Genomic DNA, 27,612 nt, shown 5'->3' on the forward strand with positions numbered 1-27,612 from the left:
ACATGCCTTATTTCACTTCCTTCACTTTTTGTGGTTAACATGCTGTAAATCAACACATCGCCCTCCGAAATAAACGCTATAACACTAAGTTATAATTCACAGATAATTTTATTCATGCTTCCCTTGAAGATTGCTGACGTTTATCCTAATTTTTATATCTCTATTTGTGTCCACTGGATGCATCCATGGACCACAAGAGGCCAAATCTCTTCCAATGCCGATTACTCCAGTTTTGACCCAATCCCTGCCTGCTAGCTGACTGACTGAAAAACTGACTGGTCTGTGTTTCATTAATATATGATAACCTTATTTTTGTTAATTAGCTTACGTCACGTAACCAGGTCAATCTTTGGCCCTGTCGGTGGGGCATTAGAATACACCCTCAATGGGGGTCCTGGATATGACCTTAAACTATATCCAGTGGTGAGGCCCCAGCTTGTGGGCTTTGGGGAGTGTGGAACCACCCTTTAATTACCATTGCTCCCAGGTCCACTCTGACCCGGACTGGTAGTACCTGTTAAGGTTCCAACTATGGGTTGAATAGAAACCGACTTGAAAACAACAAATATATTCTATTAAAAATTTTTTTCTTCAAAATCTTTGGATTCGGCATTAAATAACCTGAAAAGGGTTGATATGCCGTAAAACAAAAACAACCAACCAACCAACCAGGTCAATCTTTGTTATTGTTACCACCTTAACTTTTGTTTATGCAAACATTTCAACTGCCTTAACTAAATTCCAATCATGTTTTATTATTGCAGACCTCTGTAAATATTATTGTTTCAAATATCTACCATATTTCCATAACATTCCTCTGCCATTTACAACATCCATTTCAATAATATTGTAACATACTGCAGCGCCATCTTTTATTTCTTTTCCCCATCATGTAACCCGGCACTGTTTGGGAGTATCCAACATTAGTACTATACTTATATTTTCAATGACACCGGCTTTATTTGAAATTGTTTATTTGAATTGTAAAGATTCTGTTAATTTTAAATATGTAATCAACCGATATACGTCAATTATGTATTTATCATTCTTGTCCTGAATCATCCATCAATTAATGCTGAAACATTCACAAAATTTGTACATCACAATGCTATTAAGATTTCAGACCCGATTTGTGTGCATTATCCATTTTAATTATTTTTCTCTGTGTACATTTGTGTCTATTATTATTCATTAGTATGATGATTTTTGTTTGATACTAAGTTCTTTGTCATTGAATCAAAAAACTAATTTTCTTTCACACATATATATTTATATGTGCGGCATAATCGCATCGAAACATTTGTTCTCAAAACACCAAAATTAAACAGCATTGAGCCTGGTCAGTACCACATGAGTGACCATTTAGGAATATTAAGCATTGTATGTCATCTCATACAAGCTGAATGTGAATTTTCCCTAGAAACTTCCTTTTTCTGTAGAAGCTTAATGTTTGTTCAGAGTTAATTGCACATCAGGTATTATTAAATGTATTATGTATATATTAGAACTGCACGCCTGTGGAACTCTGTTCCGTCTGCTTGCTTCCCACCTGACTACAACCTGGATGTCAAGTCCAACGTAAACAAATTCCTAATGAACCGCCCCCTTAAGTAAACACTTCATTAAATCTCCACACTAATGTACTGTACTTGCAATAACCCTTATCTCTGAGTGGCTTCCGGGCCTTGATAAGTGGTGAACACCGTGTAAAAAAAAAAAAAAAAAAAAATTCATATGTATCTGTAGAAATGGAATTGTGAGAGTATCTGTTTAATGTTACTCTCTCAATATATTTAGATCCTTTTATATCTGCAACAGGACATAAAAAGAATTTTTTTTCTTTGATATTGCTACAAGTACATACTAAAATGATTTTATTTCTGGTTTTGTCCAAATATGTTTTAATATAGCCTTTCCATACATAGTGATAAGACATAACCTTATTTCATTGGCTATGTAATGTATTAATAGACATGTACATATTGTTTTCTTGCATTGTGCTTCTAATCATAAACATAATTGAACGTGCCCACCTTCCCTGTACATCATTAGTTGGCTTACAAATCTCATTAATCCCCTCCTCCGTATTATGCTACCACCCGCATCATCCATTTTTCTCTGATTAAAGCAAGATATTTCTTAGAATTATTTTTGTCTTGATTATAGGATAAGCCAAACAAGTGATGGACTCAATTTAATTGATGCGATTAATGCTAGAAACATTATTTCTATGCTGCAGTAAATTACTTTGCAAGTCAAAAGATTTCTGTTCAAGTGAACTTGTCCTATTCACCATTGCATTTAAGATTTAAATCACTGAATAGCTCTCCACTATTTCAGGTAAAATTATAATTGTTCTTGTTAGAACACTGATATGAAACAATGCTGAACCTGGTCAATTCCTGATGGGTGATCATTTAGGATTAAGCGCTCTCTGTCATCTCCTCAAATTGGGATATACACACAGCTGGGGATGGCATGTAAAGTTGATATTCCTTAGAAACTTTTCCTTTCCTATTTTAGTGAGGTAAATTTTAGACAGCCTGAAATTAATATTACAACAAATCTTGTTTTCTTTTATACACCTGATGATAAACAAAAAATATAAAAAAATAAAAATTATTCCATAAAAATTGAAAACATATTTGCAAGTGAGCTCAGCTTGTTCTATCCTGTAAAATAATTGCGCCGTATATTTTTTTCAACATCCATTATCTTTTTAAATAGCTGCTATTTTGGTTGTTTAAAGTTCAGATACTTAGCATGTAGTAGTTAATATTTTATGACTTAAAGCTGTCCTGTGAAGTTATTGATTGACCTAAGATAATATTCCATTGTTATGGCATGGATCATCTGAAATGTGGTGTCTGCTTATTATTCAATTTGCAAAGTGATGATCCAGACACTTTTTTTTTCTTTTAATTTTCTTCGTTTGAAGATTTTAATACTGAGTATGGGGTAGCCAAACCAACTGCCAACATTGCCCTGCTTTTTATTGAAATCAGCCAAGAGCTCTTTTTAGTATCCTCGTTGTTCCCTTAAGTGCAATTGTCTGGATCTCTTTTGCACTTGGTTCACTAGGAATATTAGTTAGGTAGGACTTCAAGTTCTTCTTCATAAGCCCTGTGGCACCTATAATAACTGGTATAATTGAAATCTCCCTAAGATTCCAGTTTCTTTTCATATCATACATGAGACCTTGATATTTGGTCAGTTTCTCCCTTTGAGTTCTGTTTAGACCTTCATCATTAGGGACACTCACTTCAACCAAGGTTGCGACTCTCTCTGACTTATTCCATATAACTATGTTAGGTTTCACAGCAGCATTTTCAAGGTAGGTGGCTGTAGGGATTACATGGTCGTAATGTATGGTATAGAAGTCATTTCCAACTGTTTTTTCAGGTTGATATTCCCAGGATTTGCTACTACATTGGATGTTTAATTCTTTACAGATGGTCCAGTGGAGGTACTTGCATACTCCATCATGTCTCACTATGTAGTAGCCATCCCCTAAAAGAACCTTGCAATTTGATACCAGACGACTCACACTTTCCAATTCCGTGTGCTCTTCAAAATTTGTCGAACATTACAATGCACTTTTATTTATTTTACTGTCACTGTTGCCCTGAGTTCATTCTTAAATTGAAAACAGTTTGAGCATTCCATGTTTTGGTAACCCATACACTTTAAAGAGTACAGTGATCTCTGAAGGGCTTCATTTTGGCACTTATAATCACCAGAACACAAGAGTTCTTGCTGTTTACATGCCCTGATAGAAAGAAATTAAGGGACTACCTTGTGCTTAAACTACAAACTCTTTGAATATTCTTCTGTGTAAAATACTTGTAATGTTTTTTCCGCCTCTGATTGTGGTATTATTAAAATCTGTGTGGATGAAAAGATAACTTTAAATTAATAAAGACTGTTCATCTCGGAAACAAGCTTATACCTAAATTGTTGTTGGTGTTGAATTCTTGGAATAGATATAAATGAACATGTAATAATTTTATTTATGTCTAAATTGAAAATATATAGAAATATATACATAGAAAGAGAGGGAGATGAAAATGAACAAACCAAATTGTATGTTCATCAACGTTTTGTCTTTGTTTCAAGAGTTCCTTAGGATAATTGATTTAAAGAAATAAAATATCAGTATTTGAAAATATATGTTGTGTTTTTATTGTTTAATGGATGTTTTTGTGCAAGCTCCAAATGAAAAAATAGCTGTTAGTATTCAAAATGGTGTGTATGGCATTCATGGCATGGAGCGAGTGAGATTTAATTTTTTTTTAAATAACATATAGCCATTAGAAATTTAAAAAGATACATTTCTGTTTCTGTTCTTTTTTGGAATGAATATAGTTGTCAGAATTCAAAATGTTAGGTATGTATATGAAACGAAATAAGTGTTTTTGTATTTTTATTTATTTATTAACTGATTTTTATTTTATTATTTGTTCCGTTTGCCTGCTTCCCACCTGACTACAACCTGGATGTCTTCAAGTCCAACGTAAACAAATTCCTAATGAACCGCCCCCTTAAGTATTAAGTATGATATTATAAAAAGGCTGACTGGGAAGCTATCAGAGATCTTATCAGAGACGCCCCATGGGGAAATATTTTTTCTCTTCCTGCTGAACAGTGTGCAACTGAGACCACTGAATGGTTCAAAACTGCAATCGAAGCGCATGTTCCCATGCGGAAATTCTATAGCAAGCCCCACTCTCCCCAATGGTTTATTTCAACTTGCGCAACTGCCATTGCTCAAAGGCAGCATGCATTCCGCAGGTTTAACCGACATAAGTCCAGTTCAAACAGACAAAAGTACATAGAAGCTAGAAGTAACGTTAAGAAAGAAATAGCGACAGCTAAGAGGGAATTTACGGAAACCACTAAAAAACGCATCGAAGCACAAAAATTAGGAACTCGTGACTTCTGGAAAATCTACAACAGTGTAGTAAATAATGGGCAATCAACAATTCCCCCACTAACCAACAATCACGAGGTTCTTTGCTCAGCAACCGAGAAGGCTAACATACTTTCCAGTCGGTTTGCCTCCAACTCTACACTGGACCCTCTAAACCACCCCCTATCTGACTTTCCTATGCGGACAGACGCCACGCTAGACGATCTGGAAATCACCCCTGCTCAGGTGCATGCTATCATAAAAAACCTTGACACTTCCAAAGCATGTGGACCCGACCTCATCCCAGCTGTGCTATTAAAAAAGTGCTCAGCCGAAGTAGCTCCAGTTCTCTCTAAACTCTACAACAAATGCCTTAATGAATCTTGCTTTCCGAGCTGTTGGAAAACTGCTTCTGTGGTACCAGTATTCAAGAATTCTGGCGAAAGAACTGACCCATTAAATTATCGCCCTATTAGCCTCCTCCCACTTTTTGCCAAAATATTTGAGACCTTAATTAACCATGCTCTAGTCCAGCACCTTACAGATGCTAAACTTCTGACCGACCATCAATATGGATTTAGACAAGCCCGTTCCACGGCAGACATCCTCACTGTAATCTCTGAACGCATATACCATTCACTGGACAAAGCGGGAGAGGGCAGAGCGGTAGCTCTAGATATATCTAAGGCTTTTGACAGGGTATGGCATGAGGGTCTCCTCAGGAAGATTAGATCTTACGGTATCACTGGTAGAATACTTAACATAATTAAATCCTTCTTAGATAAGAGAAAAATCCAGGTTGTCCTCGACGGTCGTACGTCTAAACAATATAATATAAATGCGGGAGTGCCCCAGGGATCTATCCTTGGTCCTCTGCTGTTCCTGATATTCATAAATGACCTCCCCGACAAAATTGCCTCTGAGATGGGTATATATGCTGATGACACCACACTCTATAGCAGGCACGACAGGAAAACAAATGAACATATATCTAAAGTAATGGCAGAAACACTAGAGGATGACCTCAAATCAGTAGTGGAATGGGGACAAAAATGGATGGTAACGTTCAATGCCACCAAGACAAAACTGTTTTCATTCAATAATTACAAGAAACCTTCTCTACCACCTATAGCAATGGCCAACAACTCTTTAGCTGAGAGTACGTCTTTTAAGCTCCTTGGCCTAACGTTCACAGGAAACATGAGCTGGAACAATTACATCGAGGGCATTGCCAGGGCCGCTGCGAGGAAGGTGGGCTCTCTCTACCGTGCTAGAAAACTTCTAACACCCGAAAGTATCCTGTACCTCTATAAGGCCACTATTCGCCCATGTATGGAGTATTGCTGTCACATTTGGGCCAGTGCATCGGCTACTAGTCTCTCGCTCCTTGACAGGGTTCAAAAGAGAGTCGCAAATCTGATAGGCCCTAAACTGGCATCAAAACTTCAGCCTCTGTCCCATCGTCGAAACGTTGCATCCCTCTACCTGTTCTACAAGTATTATAATGGTGAATGCTCTGAAGAACTGCAAGCACTTGTGCCCCCACGACGTGAACACCCTCGACAGACCCGGCAAGCTACAAAATCCCACCCCCACACTGTAGAGATCCCTAGATGTAAAAGATCTTTCTACTCCAGTAGTTTCTTCCCCAGAACTGCTAGACTTTGGAATTCCATTCCAGGTCACTGCTTCCCCAACTGTACTGACATGCATAAGTTCAAGTGCAACGTGAACCAACATCTCGCTGCCCTAATCCCTACATAGTACCCCAGTAGATGTTTCCCCTGATAGTAGCCCCCTACATTAAAGTGGCAATGTGCCTTGTTTGGGGTGAAAATGTAATTAAAAAAAAAAAAAAAAAAAAGTAAACACTTCAATAAATCTCCACACTAACGTACTGTACTTGCAATAACCCTTATCCCTGAGTAGCTTCCGGGCCTTGATAAGTGGTGACCACCATGTAAAAAAAAAAAAAAAAAATTATTTTCTGTAGTGTAAATCTCTGGAATGGTTATATTTGCTGATAACACCACACTATAACAGACAAAGGGGAAAATGAATGAACGAACACATGTCTAAAGTAATAGCTGAAATCTTAAAGACCTCTGGTCTGTAGTGGAACATAAATGGATATTAAAATTCAATGCTGCTAAGACTAAGCTTCTTTAATAATTCCTAGGACTCTTCTCATTCACTAATATTCATCACTAATGACTTACTGAAAATACTTTGTTCAAACTCCTCAACTTAACATATTTCTTCTTCACTAACTAGGGACAGAAAATATACTACACCCTGATTTTTTTTTTTATTTGCAAAAATATAAAAATACTTTTGCTCAGATGAGGCACAGGGTCATGTAAAGTATAGATAGTGGGTGATTGGTGTTCATTCTTTGTCTATTTTTTTGTTCTGATGACCACAGATCATTGCAGATACTACACTTTGATTTCAGTTTAAAGACCAAGAAGTGTTATATATGCAAATCCTAATATCAATAATCTATTTTCTTAAACTCACAAGATCAATTTTATCCTGCAAAAACATAACGCTTAATTATGGACTCACATTAATAATGTAGTTCATGTCTATGAGTAATATTTCATAAATGTCTACTTGAATACATCAAACAAAATCAAAAATGTTCCGAATTCCTTTCAAAATTGCCAATTCGAAAGATCAATTTTCTTTTGCTGGAAGAGAAAACTGACCTTTTATGGAAAATAATATTCAGTTGAAAATCAATTAAGAATTAAAAGAAAATTCAAACAATTTTTTCCATTAATTTAAAAATGTTTTGACAGAGAAACGATAATTGTTTGTATATTAAGTGTCTTATTAAAAATGACTTAATTACAGTTGATTTGCTCTTCTTTTAAATTTTTTTTTTTTTCACATATGGTTTATGTTTCGTTTTAGTTTTATCTTGCATTTTCTTTCTTTTTTATTTTGAAAATTTATTTATTGGTTTCATATTAAAATAATTTGCCAAACATTATTTAGTAAATCGTTATGTGTTTGCATTTTTTTTTGCATTTCCATACACCAAACATGGATATAAATATCACTAAAACATCCGCTGGGTCGTAAGCTTCATTTTGGTACCTTACTTGCCTGGGTGGGTTGCCTGTAGGCTGAGATAAACCGTGTCACACACACACACACACACACACACACACACACACACACACACACACACAGAGTAAATCGAACTTACTAAGGGAGATAATAACTTCCAGTGAATACCGGAAAAATATCCAGTAAATAAAAACATTTTTTAATAAATCGTTATTTTTTTTTGCATTTCCATGCACCAAACATAGATATAAATATCACTAAAACATCCACTGGGTCATAAGCTTCATTTCGGTACCTAACTTGCCTGAGTGGGTTGCCTGTAGGTTGAGATAAACCGTGTCACACACACACACACACACAGACAGACAGTAGGAAAATTTATAATAAGATATTTACGATGAAAAACATTTTGCAGTATTATTACACCTTGTTTAATCATTGCTAACTATTTCATAAAATTTCATCTACACTATGTACACTTTAATTATGGATATTTATTGTGTTGGATTATTTTTATACATACAGATCATCTGGTGGCCGTATTGGCCACCAGATGATCTGTATGTATAAAAATAATCTTATAATGAAATGATTAAATTATTGTCAACTTAATTTTGAGAACGTTATTAAAAAAGATTTACTTGCTTGTTTGTACTCCTCATAGTTTCAGAAGGAATCAGTGTAATTCCCCTTACATTTTTCTGTTTTCAATGTTAAATTCATATTTTCAAAAGATATCACATATTCTACATTCATTTTATGGATAAAAAAAAAAAAAATTTAAATCAATTTATTTAGAAGTTATACTTTAGTATTTGTCATATTAAACCTCTTTCTGTTGTGTGTTGTTAAAAGCAAACAGTAAAGCTGACTCAAGGGTTTTGATACTCGTAATAAATAGGTTATTCTCTCTATATATATCTAGTACCATTTTGTGTTATATTTATATGTTTAATGTATGTATACTAGATGATTTAGCCAGATCACTATTGATTCACAAGTTTTTTGATTCCAGAAATTTCAAAAAACATTTTATTTATAACAGTTTTATATTTTTACTTATAATTTGAAAAAAATATTTTGAGTTTTGTAGAAAATTCATGTTTTTAACAAGATATGCATAAAATATGTTTGTTATAGTCAAGGTTGTCTGCTCTTTTTTATTTTTGGTTTCTGCTCTGCAAATGGGATGATGGTGACAAGCAAGATACGGTCCCTTCTGATTCATGATTATCTTCCTCTCAAATAAACATGGAAACTCACCCTTTCCCTTAGTTAAAAAAGGCTTTATTGTTTGCTTGATCATGTCTAATCATAGTTGAGTGTTCAAAATTTAGATTTTATCTATTTTAAAATGAATATTTCTAAAATGGAATAAGATGTCATAAACAGGAGATTTTCAGTTTTGTCAATTTAAAAAATATTGGGCAAAAAAAAAAAAAAAAATGAAAGTGTCAGAACTTCATCTTGTCAACTCCGTGATTCAATTTGCCACACCAACTCCTTGTAACTCAATACCCTGCACCAACTCCTTGTAAATCAATACCCACACTTACTCCTTGTAACTGAATACCCACACCAACTCCTTGTAACTCAATACCCCGCATCAACTCCTTGTAACTCAATACCCCGCATCAACTCCTTGTAACTCAATACCCCGCATCAACTCCTTGTAACTCAATACCCCGCATCAACTCCTTGTAACTCAATACCCCGCACCAACTCCTTGTAACTCAATACCCCGCATCAACTCCTTGTAACTCAATACCCCGCGTCAACTCCTTGTAACTCAATACCCCGCGTCAACTCCTTGTAACTCAATACCCTGCACCAACTCCTTGTAACTCAATACCCACACCAACTCCTTGTAACTCAATACCCCGCATCAACTCCTTGTAACTCAATACCCCGCACCAACTCCTTGTAACTCAATACCCCGCACCAACTCCTTGTAACTCAATACCCACACCAACTCCTTGTAACTCAATATCTGCACCAACTCCTTGTAACTCAATACCCCGCACCAATTTCTTGTAACTCAATACCCCGCACCAACTCCTTGTAACTCAATACCCCGCACCAACTCCTTGTAACTCAATACCCCGCACCAACTCCTTGTAACTCAATACCCCGCACCAACTCCTTGTAACTTAATACCCCGCACCAACTCCTTGTAACTCAATACCCATGCACCAACTCCTTGTAACTCAATACCCTGCACCAACTCCTTGTAACTCAATACCCTGCACCAACTCCTTGTGACTCAATACCCCACACCAACTCCTTGTAACTCAATACCCACACCAATTCCTTGTAACTCAATACCCACACCAATTCCTTGTAACTCAATACCCCACACCAATTCCTTGTAACTCAATACCCACACCAATTCCTTGTAACTCAATACCCACACCAATTCCTTGTAACTCAATACCCACACCAATTCCTTGTAACTCAATACCCACACCAACTCCTTGTAACTCAATACCCACACCAACTCCTTGTAACTCAATACCCCACACCAACTCCTTGTAACTCAATACCCCACACCAACTCCTTGTAACTCAGTATGCCACACCAATCTCTTCTAACTCAATATTCTGCACCAATTCCTCATAACTAAATATGCCATACCAACTCCACATAAATCAATACGCTGCATGAACCTCTCATAACACAATTTGCTGCATGTGCTACAAGTGATCTATGATGCCATTTCTGAATGACGAGAGTCATCCTATATTATACCTTGAAGGGGTGTCCTGTGAGAGCATGTGTACACCATTTTCTCTGATATCAACATCACACAGACGGCAATGTGAGGAAGGCCGTTTCTGTCTGGTCGCCAGAACACAGTTTTTGCTGTTTACATAGCTTGATAGAAAGAAGTGGGCTTTATCATTGAACCACACCCATTTGGTAGGTTTATAACTGAACAGAAATTAATACCATCTTGGATGATTTTTAAATTATTCTATTTTCTATTAAAAAAAATCATTCCCGTTTGAAACATATTTTCCCAGTCCTCAAATGCTGGAAATTCTTAACTAATGAATTTGATTCCTATTTTAAAAAAATCAGCAATAATGAACCATGTTTTGGGTGTAAAGAGTCTTTCCAATTAGTTTAATTCTGGGCGTGTGCTTATTAGTCATAGGTTTATTATTTTAAGAATGATTTCTTATGTGATCTATAGATGATTTTATTGTTTTCTTTTTCAGGTCTGGGACTCATATGGGCAGCTTGTTTACAGTAGCCTTGCTTATGCTTATCCAATAACTTCTGTGGCATGGAACTCAAATGGTGAACTTTTTGTGGTTGGATCCTTCAACAGTCTGCAATTATGTGATAGTCGAGGAGTAAGTATAGTATTTACTGTAAAAATATTTCACTGATAACTTCAATTTGAACTGATAATCAAACATTTTTTTTTGTTTTTACTGCAGCATATGATTTATTATATCTTAACTATTTCCAAAACTTTCTGTGTCTTATTTTATTTTACTAACTTATTGATCTGGAAATACAGGAAGATATCATCACACCATATTACAATGTGTTCACTTTTTGTGTACTCTCCAACCACCATTTCTTAATACACATAGACCTTCAAAATATTGTGATTTCTTAATATGGTGTGTTAAATTATGACAAATCTGTTCAGTTTTTCAATTTTCTATATAGACATGTTAAAAGTTAGCATTAGATGAAGCTAAAATATTTCTATTTGAAGCCAAGAAATTCTTTAATGTTAATAGAATAATTTTTTTTTCTTTTTTATTCATCATTAAAATTTTGTGTCTTATTAACAGGTTTTTAATATTTATTCTTTATGTATCCTTTACTCCTCGATCGATGTCCAGTGAGTGATGTCACCAAATTTGGCTGTTCTGGGTCCTGGTTGGTCACTTGGAACTTTGCAGTCACTCTGACAAAGGCATTGAAAAGTTTTGTCTTTAATGAATTACTACTTTCCCAACATTGTAAAAAGATCAAAAGGGCAAGTCGTCCAGCACTAGTTATTAAAGTCTGTATCACTGAGGAGCAAAGATCATTTCAAATTAAAAGAAGGAAGAATAACATGTCCATGAATGACCTTTTTGGATAAAATGACAATACTTATTTGTTGACAGATTATACAGCTCTGATATTCACAAGTTTCTTACTTAAGATCCTAATGTTCATACCTGGACAATTTTAAGTATGGGCAATTTTCGAATTTAATGATTTAACCCCAAATCAAGGGCTAGTCTCTTAATGCCATGGATTCAGTGGAGCTCACTTATACCTTGTCATTGAGAATTAGCTGGGGATGACTTCACCTCCTCCTCACCAATAGAATTTAATTCATAATTTCCAAATAAAGTTTATTGGTTTAATTTCTTGCCACACTTACTGATTCTAATAGCCAAGGATCTGCCTTTCTGACACCGGAATGTTTAACAGATATACATTCTGCCCTTCCTTTTCTTCTTCATCTATTTTTCATCTTTCGTTGCTACCATGACGGAGGGAGAGCGCCTCTCTTTTGACCAGTCCCCAAGATTGTTTTCTAAATTTGCATTAACCCCAATCATTCTTCCTTTAATTTGTTATGAAAATTTCAACCACAATCTTTTGGCAGGTAATTCAATTATCAACCCTGTCCTTTTTTTCAGTTTTTGATAAATAATTTTATCACTTGACACATTTCAGAAACGCAGTCTTCACATCAACGGCACTGGTTGGTCGGCTCTGTTCCTTGTTTTGTCTACATTATTGATTACCCTTGTTCCCTTATTGATCAAGATTCTTGTTCTTGTTTATGATAAAAAAAAAACGGTCAAATCTCCCCTAAGATAGCTGTCCTTCTTGCGAGTGGATTTGCTTAGTACGATTTCCCTCATTGAAAATGTTTAACATGCCTGGATAAATGTCATTACTTTTTTTTATCAAAATGTCAACCAATTTTTATTTCCCAAGTCCATGGGAAAAGTGAAATTACCAAGGCTCTGTTTTTATTATCAGATTAATATTTTCTTTATATTGGTTAAAATAACTCAAGGGTTTTCTTTGCTAAAAGACAATATTTTTTATCAATCCTTTTTTTTTGTTTGGACCTGTACAAGCATTTAACCCTATTCGTCAGACTTTTATTTTCCTACCATCTGAATTCCGGAGTGTCTCTGTGACATATCAACCCTTTTAATCCATCAACATTGTCACATCTAAAAATCGAGGCAGATTTCAAAAACTAGATTGAATTTGTTTTGATAATAGTCTAATATTTTTAATAAATGACCGATTCAGAATTAGGTCACGGCTGAATTCAGAAATAATCTATATATATATATATATATATATATATATATATATAAAAGCGAAAATGTGTGTATGTTCACTTTTAATGTATACCCAAGAAAGGCTTTTTTCAGAGAAGCGGTCGGTCACCTCGCAACTTCTTAAAACTTTTTATATCACATATAAATCATAATATCTCTGAGTTAACAACGGAGCTCGCCTGTCTATTTAATTTGCTCAACCTCGGGAAGATAAATATTCAACATTTGTCGCTCACCGCATGTGGATTAGGCTTTTTCCTATAATAAAAGCGACAGTAATTCCGGTTGTATTTTCCGGCGATAGCCGGAAATGTCCAAAAGCAATCAGATTTGATCAATGTGGAAATATTTTCCTTATATCAAACAATTGCTATTCAATTTGGAACCCACCAACATCTTGGGAAAATAAAAATAAAAAAGCATTGCCGTAGTAAATGAAATACTGTTACATGATGAGGGCTGTCCCCTTTTCATGTAAGTATAAAAATAGAGATTACTTAAAATGAAAATAAAATGAGAGAAAGCAGAAATCGAACCTTGGATATAAGTTTTAAAGAACAATAGGTTTAAATGGAATGTCCAGTAAATTGTTAATTCTGATGAAATAAATAATAAATAAACTATTCAATTGTTAGAAAGAATGTGGATAATAAAATATGGGTTAAATGAATTCGATATGTAGGTTGAATTCCTTTGTAAAAACATCAAAGAAAAAATAGGTTATTGGGAAATCATAATGTCGGAAACGTGCAAAGTCGCGCATGTTGAAACACGTGAATTTTGCTCACGTGGCCGGGATGCATGGATTTCTCAATATAGGAAGTGAGAGTTAGTTAGTTAGAGACAGTCAGTGAGAAACTTAGAGAGAGTCTGGAGTTTGTAATTCGAACGTCTAGGAAGCGAGACGCTCACTTTGAAACTAAAATGTGAAGCTTTGAATTCTTGATGAGAAAACCACGGCCGGTCGTGAAGAAATAAACCCATGATGTGTTTTGTAAAACTTGTCTTTGTGTTTGTGATTCTTACAAAAAGGTAAAGTGAATTGTTATTATATGTCTGTGTTATAAAATGTTGTGACATACACATCTCATATCCACAATGTGAATCTACATCTTATATCTACACTAAGACTGTCTGAACACTATCTCCTCACTCTAAGAGCTTCACATAGCAACACATCTATTAATCTAAGTAATGAACATTTAATATATATGAAACATCATAACATGAACAATCTCTCTCACAACATCCCTCTTAATAAAAGACTCTCTCTCCAAGACACAATGACAAACTCTCTCTAAGACTCTCTCTTAATAAGACCCCTATATAACAATACTATCCCGCAAAGTTGACCTCATTAAGTCATTAAATGTGCACCTGCCAAATCTAATTGATTAAATAAATTCAAACGTGTTTCCGTTAGTATCTCTCGGTGGCCCAATGGTTAACGTTGCACGCTTTTTTTTTCACACTTTAATTTCCAATTTTGCCTCAAAGGTTCGATCCTCATACTCACCTACTAAAGCTTTTTTTTTATTTGATAATAAGAGGGATAAACACATCGCTTAAGATAGGTTTGTTTAGAAGTAAATGTTTAGAAACCATTCAACACATGCCAACAATTGAATTGATAATGATTAAATTATTTTTTATTTGATAACATCTTTTAAATATGATTCATCGTCAAAGTGTTCAAGTCAGTTGAATTATTTGATAAAACAAATGCTTTTTAAGTTATTACTTCTATATTTCAAATCAGATTGAAAATTATTTTTATAACGTTTCTCATGTCTACAGAAAATCACTATTGACGTTTTCTTCTTTAAAACTTTCTAATTAAATAATAGTTTTCACATAGATCCTCATCCAAAAAATTCTGAAACATAAGAACCAAAACCTGTTAACAGACCTGAAGTAAAAAGAGAATCTTCTTCCTTCAGAAATGGTAATTATGCTCTCTATAATTGCATGTCATCATCAAACTAAAGAGAAACAAATTCTTTGGATAATTTATTCTAATTAAATACCTGGTGCATATTCGTTTCATAATTCTTCCATATCGATTGACATGCACTGAAATTTACAACATGTAACACATCTTGAATACATTTATCTTATACATGAGAACATTATCCTTTTTTTGCTTAGGAAGATATATTAATGGTATTTTTCTATATAAATATTTATGATAGCATCTGCTTATGATTTCCTGACATATATATCTTATTTTGTATAAACTACGCTGAATATTTCTTAGCCTAGATGGTTGCTTATTCATTTTCAGCAAAGGAAATGTAATTTCTGTATGTTTAAATTCAGGAAATTGTTAAACCTATTTTACTTTGCTTGCAATATTGCAAATATTATTGTACTTATCATTTGAATATTGTCCATTTATTTCATACTAGCAGAGAAAATGGATTATATAATGATTCTATCTAAAACGCATCAATCCTACTAGATACAGTAATGAGGTCACAATTTATCATTTTGAGGGGAGTGTGTAGTAACTCTTAGTCACCATTATTCCCAGGTCCACTATGTCTTTTCTTGAGGTGATACTACATGTAAGGATTCCTCTTGTATCCCCTTCAACAGAAATACTCTCAACCCACCCAACTAATAACAAAATATTCTAATAAGTTCTATTCTCAAACTGCTTATCTTCAAAATTTCCTCCTTATTCCCTGTCTCCCTGATTGTACCAATGTGCAGAAATTTTAATGTAATATGAACAAACATCTTTCTGCCTTATTTTCCTCCCTCCAGGTTCCCTGGTGCCTACCACAGTAGTTTTTTATGCATCAACAGCAATATGCTTTTTTTAGGGGTGAACAGAAGTAAAAAAAATATCAAAAAAGAAGCTGCCTCCTGCCTATGATATGAAAATGCATCCAGTAATGTATCCATACATCATAGATGACTTTTCTTGGTTTTATTGTCTTGTTTTTACCAGATCAGGTTGTCTGACCAAAAATGCACCAAACATTGATGTTGTTTTTTTCCTTTCTCTTTGCAAAACTCAATCATGTTTAGCAAAGTCAGAAACAAAATCAACAATTTTCCTCTACAAAACACGCAAACCAAACACCATAAATAAATATTTGCAGATATAAAGAACTTGAAGCATAAAAACTTATACCAAAATGAATGGATTCAGCATTGAATAGCACAAAAAGGTTTAATATGCTGTAAAACAAAAGACTTTCTTCCTATACCATTGAATTCAGCAAAAATTTCATAAAATTGTTAAAAAAAATATGGATTGTATAATATCTTTCCTAAAAGTAGTTGATCTATAGAGAAACTTGAGATCTGACAAATGAAAAAATATAAACATTTTATCAAAGTTTATAAATGCAAGTTAATATTTGACAATTATTGCCTCTAAATTGATATACATCTGTGAAACACATTTCCACAGGACTGCTTCTTCACAGATTGTAACTTAGACATCTTAAAAAACAAATCAGCAAATTCCTATCTAGAACTGTCCTCACATGTATTCAAACTTGGTCCTGATTTTCATTTCATCTCATAAACTTTTATCCTTGAGTAGCATCTGGACTTTTAATAAATAAAGTTATAAGAAAATAAGTAATGCTAAATAGTACCTCCACAAATTTGACTCGATTCCACATTAAATAACTCCCAAAGAGTTGACATGCCATAAAATAAACAGACAAACCTTAAAACATTTTAAACTTTTATTTGCATTTGTGGGAATTATAAAACAAGAGACAAAATGATGTGCTTAAAAAAAGAAAAAGATTATTTTTCAAATCATTTTTGTGAAATACTGTATGCAGGTTTCATTTAATCAACAATAGTTTCAATATTCATCCAAAAGAACTAGAATATGTTTTATCCAGAAAAAGAATATACCTAGAACATTTAGTAAAGGATCATATTGCGTGAGTTTTATATCAAACTAGTTGTGCTGCCTTTCATTTATTTTAAACCAATTTATTATTATTTTTGAATAGAGTTTTAAAAGTTAAATTTAATTATTACGGCATTGTTTTGTCATACAATTCTTAATCAGACCAAATTGATAAATATTTTTTTTTTACAATGACTTTACATTTCTATTTGTAAAACTATTAGCTGTAACTAGATTTCAAAACTTTCGATATTTTAATACTTGTAGATTTCCCAAGAATTTTATAGCCAGAAATTCCTTTCTATTCAACTCTTCAAATGATTCTAAATGTTTTCAGATGTTGAAGAATTATGAAACAGATTCATTTTTCTATTTTCAATTAAGAAAAGATGAAAATTCCTTGTTTACAAAGAAACCAAAATGCATTCTGGTGGATTTAATTTGTAATTACATTTGTTTAATAAAGTAGAACCTCTGGATATGGTGGCCTTAGGATACATTTTTTCAGGTTATGATGTGGAATACAATGTTTTTCCGGACCCTGGTTATGGTATTTGCCCTGCCTTACAGTGTTACTTATAATGTTATTTGATTATATGCATGTGTATTATATACTGTACTGTATTTTGTTACTAATTTTTAATGCCGTATTGCAAGGTTCTGCTGTATAGAATTTATAAAATATCTGTTTTAGTATTTTATGCAATTACATTGTTGATTTCAGTAACTATTTAAGTAAATCAAAAATAAACACAAATACAGAGGCAGTTAAGAGATGGTCATATACTTTTACTAATATACAGTATATTCTTTTACGTCAATATACATTTTTTAAATAACAATTTTGTTTGTTTTTAGCTACTCCTATTTTTGTATCAAACAAAATAAAACTTATTTTTCAGTTAAATTCTTTAGTGGCTTTTTATATTGCACTTCTTGGACAAATTGTGACTTTTACTTCCCTTATTTTGTCCTTTAGTCCTCACATTCACTAAGCAATGTTTGTGACAGAGTGGAAGGGGGAAGAATTGCTGTTTTCTGGATCACAATCTATTCATCTCACATGCATTGTTAGTTGGTTTTCGATCTTCAAGTAGTATCTTTTTTTTTTTTTTTTTTGCTCTTTACATCAAGTGGTTTCATGCCTTATCTGGAGCAATTTTCATAAAAAAATTCAGCAAACGTTTATGATAGTTTACTCATCTTAAAATGTTGGGGGTCAGAGTGAGCTTTCTTAAAACTGAGTTAGGTGTAGAGAGTTCAATTTTTCATTTAGCCGACTTTGACTTGTAGCTAGAATCTGTTGGATACTGAACGAATTTCACAGTGTTTTTGTTGTTTTGCATAGATTTCCAAGAGACAATCCATTTCCTAGAAGCAACTTCTGCAGCAGATGCGCAACATATTCCAAATTAATTATTTACAAAAGAAAAAAAAAAAAGATTATCTAAGAAAACCTAATGGAAGTCTATTGCTTATTAGATGAGTCTCCTTCTAAGCTAATTCAAAAATCTTTTACTCATGCATATTTGATCTGCTCGCAAAAGAATGTGTACTTTTAATTAGTTGGATACGTTTTTCAGGGTGAGCTCAATCTATCCTGATGAATAGAACAACCCACCTTCGACAGAAGATCAATTTTCTTCCATTGCATTCCGAAAAAAAAACAAAACAAAACTAGTGCACTCAGGTATTGATTTATTTTTTATGTAAAATACAAAAACACCTTTTTATATTCTAATGGGTCAGTACTTACCAAAGCCCATCGGACCACTCCACAGTCGGACAATAAACGCTGCTGCAAGAGTGTTGGAAACAATGAGTGGAATCGCCCAAAGATTGCTTAAGAGTAATTGATTATTTAAGGAAATGGCTCAATAATTATTTATTTACACTTTTTTTTTTTTTTTTTTTTTACACAGTGATCACCACTTATCAAGGCCCGGAAGCCATTCAGGGATAAGGGTTATTGCAAGTACATTACGTTAGTGTGGAGATTTGATGAAGTGTTTACTTAAGGGGGCGGTTCATTAGGAATTTGTTAACATTGGACTTGAAGACATCCAAGTTGTAGTCCGGAGGGAAGCAGGCAGACGGAACAGAGTTCCACAGGCGTGCAGTTCTAAGAAAGAAGCTTTGTTCATGGAATCCGCGTTTTGATTTAGGCACAGATATAAAGTGGGGGAAATTTTTCACAGTGGATTCAGCTAGACGGGTGTTTTTCGTGAAAGATTGGCGAGGGGGGACCACAGATTGGAGTTCAGACGAGCATCTGCCATGGAAATAACGATAAAACAAGGACAGGCTTGCAACGTCTCTTCTGTGGGAGAGAGGTTGCAGGGTAGAGAAAAGACACTAGACTTGAAGATGTTGTAATTGGTTGGAAAGCAACTTGATGATATTTTGTTGGATATTCTAGGAAAGAAACTTTGTTCATTTGCATTTTAGTACACAGAGAGAAAGGAAAGTTTGTGATTGTTGTGATTGTAGCTAAGTGGTCTTTGCTGTGAATGTTTTATGGAGGTGAAGAAAAGAGCAGGGGTTGGAGCTTAGCCAAGCACCTACCCTGGAGATAACAATACAGTAGAAAGAGGCTAGCAACATTTCTGTGTGAAAGGAGCTATAAGGAAGAGAAGTAAAGTTTTGGAAGACATTTATGATAATTTTTATTATTAATTCTTTATTGCTTTTTCTTAATCTTAAATATTTTATCTGTTCTCATCTATATAACAAAATGCTAAGGTCTCTCGCCCCTAGACAAGGTTCAAAAGAGAGTCACCAATCTGATAGGCCCTGAACTGGCATCTAAGCTTCAGCCTTTGTCCCATCGACGAAACGTTGCATCCCTCTGCCTGTTCTACAAGTATTTTAATGGTGAATGCTCTGACGAACTGCAGACACTTGTGCCCCCACGACGTAGACACCCTCGACAAACCCGACAGGCAGCTAAATCCCACCCCCACACAGTAGAGATCCCTAGATGTAAAAGATCTTTCTACTCCAGTAGTTTCTTCCCCAGAACCGCTAGACTCTGGAATTCCATTCCAGGTCCCTGCTTCTCCAACTGTACTGACATGCAGAAGTTCAAGTGTAAAGTGAACCGACATCTTACTGCCCAAATCCCAACATAGTGCCCTAGTAGTTGCTGCCCCTGATAGTAGCCCCCTACACCAAAGTGGCAATGTGCCTTGTTTGGGATGAAAATGTAATATAAAAAAAAACAAAAAAAAACAAAAAGATCATTTCATGTTTTTACGTATGTTATCACCTTTCACCTCTTTTGTAAAAATGAATCACCCAATGGCCAAAAATGCAAACCAAAAAAAGTAATTTAAAAAAATTTCATCTGATATTTCAGTTCTGTCAAACATGAAACTCAAAATAAAATACATTTTCTTGTTCTTTGTCCTAGAATCAAAGTGTAGTATTTGTTCTATCTGGTACAATCATATTGTGGAGCCTGAATGTCTACAGAATAGAAATATGTCATAAACTCCTGCAAGGGTTTGGGGTTTTGTTTTTAGTGTACAATTTAACAAAAGAATGAAATGGTTGACTTGTATATAACGGAACCGAAATACATTATTGTGGAATTTAATTTTTTAATGACATTAGTTTTTGAAATAGGATTTTAAAATTATTTTATTGATAGCACTGGCTTTTCTTTGCTTAGCCATGTTGTAAGTGTTGGTCATGAAGAGAGAGCTCTATTTACAATCTAGAACATTTCACACAAAACTTTTAAGCATCCATCCATGATATTAAGAATATCCCAAAATAAAGCTCCTTCAGTTAAAGATTATTCTTATCAGGTTTCTGGATTCTATTGTTACATAATGAAAGCCATTTTGGGGGTGGAAAAGTTTGAGTGAAATCTAAAGATAAAAGATGACCCCAAAGGAGAAGTTGATGAAACCATGTGACTTGCAGATGGAGATTTTCTGACTCTTTTCAGGAGGCACTTAAGGTAGAGAAAACATATCCAAGACATAATCTCTAATGTGTGTGTGCTCTGTAACTAGGTGTAGTGAAACAAGGTGTCTATCTTTTTCTCTCTCATGTACACAAGTAAGGCATCTTTCTGAGTTTTGCTATAACTGTTTTTCTTTTTTAATAAACGTTTTTTTTTTTATAAATTAACATCAATGTCCGGGTGGTTTTGTTAGTAGACGATCCAGAACCTGGGTTTCTGATGGCTGTATAATGGTTGATACAAGCATTGCTAAGTGAAAATTTAACAATTTCAGCTAAATTAATCAGCATTGTAATTTGATCTTGTGACACAATATAAGCATTTAGAAATGAATGATTTGTGTAACGTGTAATGTCTTGGATAAAATAATTAATAAAATTTAGTTGTAAGTTACATTCTTCTAGAGGTTAAAGGTTCAATCCTCGATGCAAGTGACACTCAAAATGCAATTGTGAATTATTTAGAACTTTTACCCAGTCATTGTTGACGAGATGAGAGCATGCTATTCCTGTATATTAAATGAAGAGTTCTGTTGGAAATTCCGTTCAGATTCCTGAATTAGACAAAAAGATTTCTGAGCTCAACAAGATGAGATCAATTGTCCAAATAATTCAAATAATAAAATTTAATAAAACCTATCTAAAACATTCATAAACGTTTTCTTGCTTTCTCATTTGCTATGTGACATGAAGGATGAAAACCTCAACATTTAAATTATTGTTGCTTCAAGCCTCCTTATCGAAACAGTAGTCCGAATCATTTGAAGTTAATTTCATTTTTCAACTGGACACTTTTCTACAAGTTTCAAAGAGAATCTATTGTTATTTATTAGATAAGATCCAGTTCATTATCTGTAATTTATTGTTTTTTCTTTATTACAGTTCATAATTTGATTTGTATGTATTTAATGTTTCAGCAAGTTTTGCCTGTTTATAATATTTGTGATTATCATTATCTCTGCACAATGTATTGAATTAGATTTTCATCTTGTATGATTGTTGTCTGCTATCACATGCTTTGGAAATGCCGAAAGAGCTTTAGCAAGATTCATAAACAAACATTTCAGATCTTTTGAACATCAATGTTTCCAAGTTTTCATTTCTATTCATGTTTATATCTTTTAAAATTGCAAATAATGTATATGTTATTTTGTCAGTTTTCTTCTAGAATGATAAAAAAATAATAAAAACCCAAAAAGAATTCTATTACCACAATGTAACTTTATTCATAGGATTTGGAAGAAAAAGAAGAGTGATGATTAATATTGATGATGAGGATGAATATTGATAATGATAAATAATATTAATAATAAATATTGATAATGATAGTTATATATATTGATGATAAATAATAATAATAATGAAAATAATAATGATGATTTATATTAATAATTAATGATAATAATAATAATAAATATTAATAATGGTAACGATGAATATTGATGATGATAAATAATATTAATAATAGTGGTGATAAATATTGATAATGATAATGATATTAATATTGATAATCATTAATAATATTAATAATAATGAATGAATTCATTGTTTATAAGAATATTTATAAATTGCCTCAACACTAAATGTGAATAATGATTACAAGCCAAAATCATCAGAAAAATATTCTAGAAAGAAAAAAAAATGTTATGATTGGGGAAATCCGTATATATTTGGAAAATTCCCAGCAATCTGTTTGTAGCCCCGCCCCCTACATGTAAATCCGCAGCAATCTTTTCATATTTAGTAGTTTGCTATTTTGAGAAATTCTATTTTCTCATCATGAGTAGCAAACCTTGCCTTTTTTCTGAAGCTGATTAGTTTCTATATAGCAATGTAATTACATTCTTTTGTGAAGCCTGCGATCACTTTTTTTCATAACTTAACATATTTTTCTGATTGTGAATTTTCCTTCAAACATTGTATGATGAGATATTCTAGCAAATTATTGATCTGACTGGACTATCACATCTCTTGCAATAACTGTGATATGAAAATCCTTTTTGCCTAAATATAACCGATTTATTGAGTATCCACTCATGCTGGACTGGCAGTGTCCTTCTTTCTCGGACATTTCTACAAGGTCAAAGAGAACAGTGTTAAGGTTTTTTTCTGTTTTCATTTTTGTATTTTACAGAAAGATGCAAACAAAATACTTATGTTTTATAAGTATAAATTTGTTATTAGCATTTGCTAGGTTATATTTAATATATTCAGTTTTTCTATTCAAATGAAGACTATATTATAAAACATGATCGAATCAAAAAGAAACCTAAAAATATTAAACTAATAGTTTAGTTTTCCCCTAAAAATGCTTCTTACTAAAACCTTTAAAATATAATTTTTCCATTAAATTTTTCATGACATTATTTCTGGATTTTTAAAAATGTTTTTGATAAATGAATAGATTCACTACAAAAAAATAGTTAAAATAAACATTTATTCTGGATCTAGTATTAACCTAAGATGTATGTAAAAAGTTATGCAACAATATTATCTGATGAAAAAGGATAGATTAACATGGATTAGTAAATCCATGTAAATCTATTCTGTTTCATTAGATAATATTGTTGTATAACTTTTTACATACAGGCAAAAAAAAACAAAACAAAATGTAAGCAAGTATGCTTACATTTTGTTTTATTTTTTATTTATGATATATGTTACTATGTATGGAAGTTAAATCTAGCCAGTGAGGGTTGAAGATATGTGTTGCATAGGGATTATGTGAGACTGATACAATTGATATTTAATATGAGTCTTAAAGACGAACTTAGATCTGATAACCTTAGAAAACGATCATATCAGGACAGTATAAGGAGATATGTATAGAACAAGAGACTTTGTTCATTTAGAATCATTGAAAGAATGAATGAGAGTGATTGGGTTAGTTGATGTAGAATAGTTGAGACAGCAGAATCAGTTGGTAGGAGGAAGCCAACACAAATAGAGGAAATGATAAAGATGAATTTGAGAAAAAGTGGAAGATATGAAGACTTGGCCAGAGATAGGTTAGTTTGAAAGTGAACTTCTAAAATCTGTCCAACACTCGCAAACATCTAAAATATCCATTAAACCAGAAAAAAAATAATGATATATAAAAATTCATCTATATTAATGAGGGTCATTCCAAAAGTAAAGTCTCCTATTTTTTTTTTTTTAATTAAAAAAAGTTGAAGAACTCCGAAGACAGGAATAGTATGATTAAAATGAGCAACCTTTTGTGCTGCAGAATTTATTTTTCTACATAGTCACAATTCTTCTCAATGCATTTCTGTCAGCGATGAACAATGACTATGCATGGGTGACCAGAGCATGCTTTGTCATACAAGGGTCATTCCAAAAGTAAAGCCCCCCCCCCCACTATTTTTTTTTTTAACCAACAAAGTTGAAGAGCTATGAAGATGGGAGTGGTATTATTAAAACAAGTCACCTTTTGTGCTCCAGAATTTATTTTTCTATGTAGTCACCACCATTCTCGATGCACTTTTGTCAGGAATTCAAATGATGCATTTCCTCTTCTGATGCACATCCATGACATGAGTTGCTTTCTTAGAGCCTCACACCATCAATATTTGCAACAGAGAGATGAAACTTTCAGGTAATGAATGCATAAGTTCAGTTAACATAACAGTGCAATTTGCAATCATTTCTGATCCATTCAGACAGAATAAAAAAATTGGAGGCATTACTTTTAGAATGCCTCACATACATTCATTGAATAATTCAAATTCTGTTGCTTGTATTCATTATATAAAAATCAAATTTTTGTAGAAAGGTTTTAGAGGATGGTCAAAACAAAAGTGATTAGATATCTAACACTAAAATCTGAAGATAGCCAGATGTTATCTTCACCAAAATGTCGACCATGATAGAGGGAGAAATTTAGTGCAAACATTGCTTTATGGGATAAACACATTAGAAGTTGATAATGACATTAAAGGATAGTTTTTTCAGTAATGAAATATATGTTTGGTTCATCGCCTATAAAACATTGGTTGTTTTTTTTTATAGAAAATAATATTTTAAATAATTTACTTCCAATTTAATCCAAAAATCTAGATTCAAAATAGTATGGCAAATTCTTTTTCTTTTTTTTAATAAAAATTGCTCTAGACAAGGTATGAAGTCAGGTTATGTACAAAGCTACAAAAAAAAAAAAAAACCCACAAAAAACTTCAAGGTCAAAAGCTAACCAACGATAAGTGTTAGAGGGGTAGATTTCTACCTAAAAAAACAGCAGTTCTTCCCCCTTTGTCACAAACATTGTTCATGAAATGTGAGAACTAAAAGACAAAATAAAGGAAGTGAGAATCATGAAGCTGCCAAAAGACTAAATCCAGTGTTTACTTTTTACTCGCCTCAAAATCTTGATTAATAAGTAAACACATTCTCCTCATTTTCAAATGAGGCCTAGATTGGAAAGAAAAAAAAAAACAAAACAATGGACAGTGAGAAAACAAAAAAATGAAAAAATGGCAGCAGAATACATTGTTTTGCTTATCTTTATATTTATAAAATAGAGACGACTTTTCTCATCTCGGAGAAAACATAGCAAGACAAACACAAACACCACATATAAATGCAATATGGTCACAGTATCTGCTGCAGGAAGTTTTGATACATTTGACATATTCTTTTACAACTGCTCCATCAGTGTGTTCACTTTCTTATTCTATATATTTAACATTCATTACAGCTTCTCTACCTACATACAAATCCCTCCTTTCAGAATCCAGTATTAAGTTCCGGTCAATTTCATAGGCTGTTCACATACATTTATCAGATTAAGGGAATTCTGAATGGCTAAAAAAGCCTATCAAGAGCTAAACAACATAACGAATTGAAGACAGAAAACTTGTTTGTCTGTGTTAAGAAGTAACAGTAACCACCTAAAAAGAGTACTGATCACCAGTTACTGTCAGTCACCATTATGACCACTAGTGGATAACAGTGCCTGACTATTGAAGACAGATGATTTCATTTTAAAGCAGTCCAATGGGGGTTCAACATTGGTCATGATCAGCAGTGACTAACAGTAACAGAGGAAACCAGTGCTCACCATTGAAGATTGAGAATTTCATTTCGGACCAGTTCAATGGAGGACAGTACTGGTCATGGCCACCAATGACCACTTGGAACCGACAGTAACAGTTTTAAAGGCATCCAGTGTCCACCAGTAAAGACAAGTAATGGCCTCAAAACAGCACTAACTGCCAGTGAGCATTAGTGCCTGGCACAGGCATCCAGTGATAACCAGTGGATAACAATGCCTGACAGTTTAAAAAAAAAATTTTTTTTTTAATTACATTTTCACCCCAAACAAGGCACATTGCCACTTTGGTGTAGGGGGCTACTATTGAGGGAAACAACTACTGGGGTACTATGTAGGGATTTGGGCAGCAAGATGTTGGTTCACGTTGCACTTGAACTTCTGCATGTCAGTACAGTTGGGGAAGCAGTGACCTGGAATGGAATTCCAAAGTCTAGCAGTTCTGGGGAAGAAATTACTGGAGTAGAAAGATCTTTTACATCTAGGGATCTCTACAGTGTGGAGGTGGGATTTTGCAGCTTGTCGAGTCTGTCGAGGGTGTTCACGTCGTGGGGGCACAAGTGCTTGCAGTTCATCAGAGTATTCACCATTAAAATACTTGTAGAAAAGGCAGAGGAATGCAATGTTTCATAGATGGGACAGAGGCTGAAGCTTAGATGCCAATTTAGGGCCTACCAGATTTGCGACTCTCTTTTGAACCCTGTCAAGGAGCGAGAGACTAGTAGCCGATGCACCAGCCCAAATATAACAGCAATACTCCATACATGGGCGAATGGTTGCCTTATAGAGGTACAGGATACTTTCGGGTGTTAGTAGTTTTCTAGCACGGTAGAGAGAGCCCACCTTCCTCGCAGCAGCCCTGGCAATGCCCTCGATGTAATTGTTCCAACTCATGTTTCCTGTGAACGTTAGGCCAAGGAGCTTGAAAGATGTACTCTCAGATAAAGAGTCGTTGGCCATTGCTATAGGTGGTAGAGAAGGTTTCTTGTAATTATTGAATGAAACTAGTTTAGTCTTGGCGGCATTGAACGTGACCATCCATTTTTGTCCCCATTCCACTACTGATTGGTGGTCATCCTCTAGTGTTTCTGCCATTTCTTTAGATATATGTTCATTTTTTTCCTGTCGTACCTGTTATAGAGTGTGGTGTCATCAGCATATATACCGATCTCAGAGGCAATTTTGTTGGGGAGGTCATTTATAAATATCAGGAACAGTAGAGGTCCAAGGATAGACCCCTGGGGCACTCCCGCATTTATATCATATTGATTAGATGTACGACCGTCGAGGACAACCTGGATTTTTCTCTTCTCTAAGAAGGATTTAATTATGTTAAGTATTCTACCAGTGATACCATATGATCTAATCTTCCTGAGGAGACTGGCCCTGTCGGTGGGGC

At 33.9% G+C, this 27,612-nt stretch overlaps 1 protein-coding gene across 2 annotated transcripts in view; it reads left to right on the forward strand.

The window, feature by feature from the left end:
• Positions 1 to 27,612, forward strand: part of LOC145287976 (intraflagellar transport protein 80 homolog) — a 510,341-nt gene that overhangs the window by 90,957 nt on the left and 391,772 nt on the right. For both annotated transcript variants that reach the window (XR_013869238.1, XM_080135951.1), the window contains exon 7: positions 11,209 to 11,346. Coding sequence is in view for 1 of the 2 variants with exons in the window: in XM_080135951.1 (XP_079992077.1) it covers positions 11,209 to 11,346 (138 nt within the window). In the remaining variant the exon portion in view is untranslated. The remainder of the gene's footprint in view (positions 1 to 11,208; positions 11,347 to 27,612) is intronic.

Source organism: Euprymna scolopes, chromosome 11 (assembly GCF_053919585.1).
Source record: "Euprymna scolopes isolate OS-2025 chromosome 11, ASM5391958v1, whole genome shotgun sequence".
Taxonomy (NCBI): domain Eukaryota; kingdom Metazoa; phylum Mollusca; class Cephalopoda; order Sepiida; family Sepiolidae; genus Euprymna; species Euprymna scolopes.